The sequence below is a fragment of the Bactrocera neohumeralis genome, chromosome 3 (genome assembly GCF_024586455.1).
Source record: "Bactrocera neohumeralis isolate Rockhampton chromosome 3, APGP_CSIRO_Bneo_wtdbg2-racon-allhic-juicebox.fasta_v2, whole genome shotgun sequence".
Classification (NCBI taxonomy): Eukaryota; Metazoa; Arthropoda; class Insecta; order Diptera; family Tephritidae; genus Bactrocera; species Bactrocera neohumeralis.
The window spans coordinates 31,230,916-31,236,781 of record NC_065920.1 but is presented as its reverse complement, the minus strand read 5'-3'; the positions used below and the strand labels follow the sequence as shown (position 1 = coordinate 31,236,781).

General features: G+C 36.9%; 1 protein-coding gene across 1 annotated transcript; it reads right to left on the bottom strand.

Moving 5' to 3' along the window:
* Positions 1–231: 231 nt before the first annotated feature.
* Positions 232–4,173, bottom strand: LOC126753116 (phosrestin-2). Its single transcript, XM_050464299.1, has 4 exons — positions 3,793–4,173; positions 1,885–2,692; positions 1,694–1,823; positions 232–798 (listed from the first exon to the last, which is right to left on the bottom strand). Exons 1-4 carry the CDS (start codon positions 3,899–3,901, stop codon positions 754–756), a joined length of 1,092 nt encoding a protein of 363 aa, XP_050320256.1. The 5' UTR covers positions 3,902–4,173; the 3' UTR covers positions 232–753.
* Between the last annotated feature and the right edge of the window lie 1,693 nt (positions 4,174–5,866).

Below are 5,866 nucleotides of genomic sequence, written 5' to 3'. Positions count from 1 at the left end.
AAATCGTACTTTAAGATATGCCATATCAAGTTAAAAAATAATCAAAATCGGATCATAGCTCTTCAAACCTCCACATACCGAATAAGTGAAACCGTGCTATAGATTAGTAATCAGAAGAAATTACGTTTCAGATCGTAGTTATTCTGTATATCAAAAATGGTTTGAATCGGATCAAGAATGCTATTATATATTTCTAAAGCTTTGAACGATGTTGAATCCAGTAACTTCAAATTCCTCTTACAAACACCTTCGTTTTATTTTGTTTATTTCTATCATTTACATTCTTTTATTTAATTCATAACTATTTTTGAAGAATGCTTATCCTTTCCGATTTTCATGGTTTATTTTTGTTTTTGTTGAAGTAAATTCGATACTTATGCACTTTGTTGCATACATACATACAAATATACTAATTGCAGCTAACAAATTGTAACAACATGGGATTAAAAGTAACAAGCTTCAAGTTTCCTCTTCTCTCAACAAGCCAAGTACAGTAAATAAATCACATTGATAAATAATTATTCGGCTAAATATACATATACGAGTACATATATATATATATGTATATATAATAATATGCCAGTATATATAATATATAAATAAGTAATGCACTTTGTAGTTGTGACTAGTGGATTAATACGGATTTGTCAAAGTCCATTTGTAAGTAGTTGTGGAGTATAATTAGCAACATCATCAAAAACTCTTTATCGCAATAGTATTTATTTTTCAAGTAGATCAAGTGTACAGCAGGGCTTAAGCTTCTGCTTCTGCCTCGGCCTCCTGGGCTTTGCGGCTGGGCTGTGAAAACATAATAGTGAGAGAAATTAAAATCGACAAGTTGCTGAAATATATGTATGTGATAACATATATGTATGTACTATATATATAATAGCATATAATGCAGTGAAATGCGGTTAAAAAAATTATGAAAACCCGTTAACTTCGGTTTGTAGTGCCCCGATCTGCATAATATGTTTGGAGATTGTAGCATTGTTGAATTTCATGCAGATATCTGATAATCAAACAAGAACTTGATTTTGATCAATCAGTTTGTAATACAATATCATATAGGTGTATATATGTATGTTCCCAAAAAGTGTGGATTTCAGACCGATATCTTAAAAACCTGAGAGCTAGTTCGCGCATAGTTTGTACATAGGTATATACAGACAAGCAGAGAGAGAGATGACATCGGAAAGGACTCAGTTCGCCAAGCTAATCATTTAGATAAGAGTGTACATTTTATAATGTCTTCGACGTTTTCTACTGGATGTCGTGGTTTTCAAGTTTCATGAAGGTAAGTACTAAGAAAAGTTGATTTCGAATTGTTTACAGAGAGTAGTTTAAAGAATAAAGATATTGCGTCCTCGACATTTTTCAAATTTTTATAGGTTTTCAACTTCTTTTTGTCGAGACATAACATTATGTAGCAATGCTGATTACTCTTAGTCGTTCAGAGAGTTGTAAGTATATGGTACAGTTCAATGAATTTCTTACGGAAGTCGTGATATACTAAAGAAAATTTTAAAAATTTTACTACATCAGTTCGATGGCGTCATCATTCCGCTATCTCTGTACCTTAGTATCATCTCAGTCAAAAATTTAAACGGTTTTGATTAAATTGAGAAACTTCAACCTCAATAAGACTAATTATGACGAAAAAATAATTACAACCTATAGTTGAAATCATTACCTTTGGATGCATTAAAATAAATGGTAACTCGGCACATAGTTCGCCTCCCAAAGCGCCCAAGAACAGCTTGACCTTTACGGCGTACGAAACGATGATGCCAAAAGCATCTCGCGTATCTTGACTAGCGATCCTGAAAAGATTCATATAAAATTAAAAGCGGAGTTCATATCATGTGCTTTGGTTTTACTTACAGAGTAGTCGATGCCAATGACGTTTCCTTGCGCTTTACATCACCCTCAACGGCGATGCCAGCACGGTCACAATTGGCCACCAATGTCGGCACCAAATACATAACCTTTTGCAAGCTGGAACCCGGGTTGAGCGGACAACCCTCACTGGTCTCCACAAATGCAATTGTATTGCGGAATTGTCCATTCTGGAAGAGCACCACATCGACACCCTGCTGTACCATGGTCTTGATCTTCTTTACCACCTTATTCGAATTATTACGCACACAGATATTCACAGCGATTTTCTCACTATGATGATACAGTTGCTTATCCAGCGTGACTTCCAGCTCCAACTCACCGGGTGAGAGTAGAAAATCTTTGCGTACCACCGTGCAAGGCTGTATGCCCTGCTTATTGGGTGCATACTGTACTTTACGTATACCCAAATTGATGGTGCTGCGACGATGTGAGCGATCACATTCGCTATCGCCTGTAAAGACTTTCACGAAATATTGTACACCGCAAGGTTGCGTCTCATCATTGGCCTTTTGCTGCAGCACGACCGAAGCTGGTGAACTGGGTGGCAACTCCATAACGAAGGGGAACGCATTGGAGCCCAGCTTCTTTAGTAAACGCTCCTGCATTTTGGTCAGCTGTATGTCGACCTTCTGCTGTGGGTACACCTGCTGCGAGACGAGCGTAAGTTCCTTTTGGAAACGCAAGCCGATCATTTCATCGTCTTCGCGTCCATAACGGAAGTTGCAGATGAGTTGCACGTAGATTTTGCGGTTTTGCCGCAAATATTCGTCATCCAGAACGATAATGCCATCTGTAAAACAAATGATATTGATGAAAATGCCTGAGGAAATAATATTCGCTCAAACAATTAAGAGAGAAGAGAGCAAAAGTAGTTTGTACTAAGTTGAGACGAGCTTGCCATGAACATACAAGTACAGTTAGCTACCAACACATGTGTGAGGTTATGCTTCCTACTGATATTATGAGGGTAACATGCTGTTACTTGAAATATCAACCTTTATCTCGCCAAAAAATCATTAAAATATATCACATGACCTTCACCAACGTCAAAGCGATTTGAGTTCTTAGCAAATCTGTTCAGGGGATTTCGATTTTTTCGATCGTAATTGGACAGTCTAAGGAAAATATCGAGATGTTTCCTCTTTGCGAATTTTGTTAGTCAGTCAAGTAGTTCAATGGTGTTCTTGATACAGAAGGATCTCACAGCAGCGCAAAGTTCAAGTAAAGCCAGGTCCAATTTAGTGCTAAATTTTAAGATGTTATTGAAGCTCCCGCCGTTCGCATTCTGATAAGCTTCCTTGCAATAATTTCAAGCCATCTGGGGCTAAGCTTTACCATATATTATAGAAAAGTAGAGGTAGCAAATAATGAATTCTTACAGGCTGTTGTATGATTCTAGAAAATTTGCAGAGTCATTACAAGGTAGAAACTTTCCAAAAATGAGTTAGAACCGTTAGAAAACTTTAGATATACTTCAGTGAAATTCGTTTTCTAGATACCTAGAGCTTTAAAATGTTATTCCGTGAGTTACGTAAGATTGGCTTTCAATGTTCTCTGATGGTATTTTTAAAGCTTTTAAAAGCTCGTTGAGTCATTGAAACTTGTCGGCCTTAAAAAAACTAGTATTTTCTATTTTTTGTAGAAGAAATTTCAAAAATATTAAAAAAACGTTTAGATATCACTGCCAGACGACGTTTTATTCTCCTCTTACTGCGCCTACATTTATCTTTAAACATTAATTTTTCATTTCTACGCCATATTCAGACTGTTGTAATTTTATACTATCCGCCAGTATAATTTAAATTCATAGTCAAACGAAAAGCTCCGATGATTAATGACTTTGTGGCCGAAAAATGAAAATTTATTTTACATATCCACACGCTCACTCACCGACTGGCTCCACCACCGTTATGGAGTCGACGAATTCACGCTTGTTCATGTACAAGGTGATCATGTTGTTGGGTGAGACCTTTTTAAAGACCTTAAAGTTGACAACCATCTTGCCGACTGCCTTCTACTGCTTTGATTTAAAATATAATTTACTAAATCGGACTCGGACGCGCGAAACACGTAAGAATCGCTGACTAAACGTTCGCAAATTCGGAAAATTATTTCACAAAATTCTGTTATTTGGAGAACGCGGAATACGACGCGTACGCGTGCACACAGTTAGCTTCCTAAGCGCTGGCGGTTTGTGGGTCTAATGGACGCTTCGGACGATTCTCTAGTGGCGCGTTGCACGTCTGCGGCGATTTTAAATTAACTACCGTTTGCCGAGCGACCTTTATAGCGGGCGAAAGCAGCTGACAAGCTTTGACTCTTATTGAATTAGCGAACGTATGCGTGTGGCTGTGTGCGTGCGCGCATGTGTGTGTGTGTGTTTGGCAAATACGAAAATGTCGTGTTATTTACATACACACACAAGCAAGCGCACCCTCATATTAGCAGACAGGCCAAAGCGCACGCACACACATACACCCAAGTGCACATGTGACTGCACTGCGCTGGGCACCATTTCTACGGCTTCGGCGACTAGCCTGACTACCACAATTGCTGGCGCTGCAGCCGGGTCAGTTTGACCGAAATTGATTTCGACACATACACACGCGTGCAAACATATTGCAGCATACACACATACACGCATACATGAGTGGGTGCAATGGGCTGAGGCACTGTGTGGGCGAGAAATGCGCTGTGTGGCCTCTGGTTTGCGGTACCGTTGGCGAATTTGAGCCTCTGTTTGTATGTATGTTCGGCTCTGGGTGCTTATGCTTGTTCTTCCATATAGTTATATGACTACTTTGAGCACTCAAAAGTGTGTTTGTTTGCGTGTATCTAACTACGCAACACCTTTGGTAATGACATTCAACACTCTGGTAACAGAAAATCAATGAAATTTAATAAAATCTCATAGAAACACATATACACATTGGTTGTAATTTATGCATCTTATACGAGTACATGTCACTTGTTTTATTTCCACAAATCCACTTTATTCTAGTAGATTTTTATTTGCATGAGTGCGAAATTCGGCATGCATATTTTTGACACTTCATTGGAAGGTCGAAAAAATCGATTTTTTTTATTGTCGAATATATCTAAGAATTTTTGGAAAGACAATTTGGATTATTTTCGAAGATACAGCACTAAAAGCAGTCGGGCGCCGAATTGGGCCCAGCCGCTAAATTTTCTCGAGTTTTCATTTTTGGGATTTTCAAAATTGGCGGGCAAAATTACAAAAAAAGTATTCAACCAATCGTATAAAACCAAAGCTTATTAGATTCAGTATCTTATTACCTCCTCTGTGAACCTAAAAAGTTCTTGAAAACAAAATTCTAAACTATTTTTTTAGTAAATTGAAGATTTAAAACTAAAAAAAACTTTGATTATTTAATAGAAGAAAGACTAATGAAAATTAATTATCCATTTGATTTTTTTATTTCAGACAAAATTTCGACCTACATTTTGCACACTTCAATTGCGCGGTGGTGCACAAAAGTTGAAAGGGCTGTATTTCGATTTTTAAATTTTAAAAAATGTTTTTTGTAAGTTTAAATATGTAATAAAATGATGTAAAAATTTCATTACATTTGCTTGTTTTTTTTCTATCCAAAAAAAAAACACGAAAAACTGCCTTTTTTAGGCCTCCTAAAGCAGGCTCCCCCCTTTACACAATTGCCCCTAAATAGTTACAATGTTGATTTAAAACTCATTATTTAATAGAGAAAACAATTGTATAGGGTAAACATTTTACCAAGACTTGTCACCTCTTGAGAAGTGAGTGAACTTTCTGTTTCTAAAAACACTTACAAGTATATTATAGTGAAAAGTAAACCCATTCCAGCTTTTTCCTAAAAAAAATTGCAAGATACCAAAAAGTTCGTGACTTTTTGTTATGTTAAAGTGAAACTGAAACCGGAAGTAGGAATTTAAGAATTCAATTGAAAAGTCTCCGGCTCACATT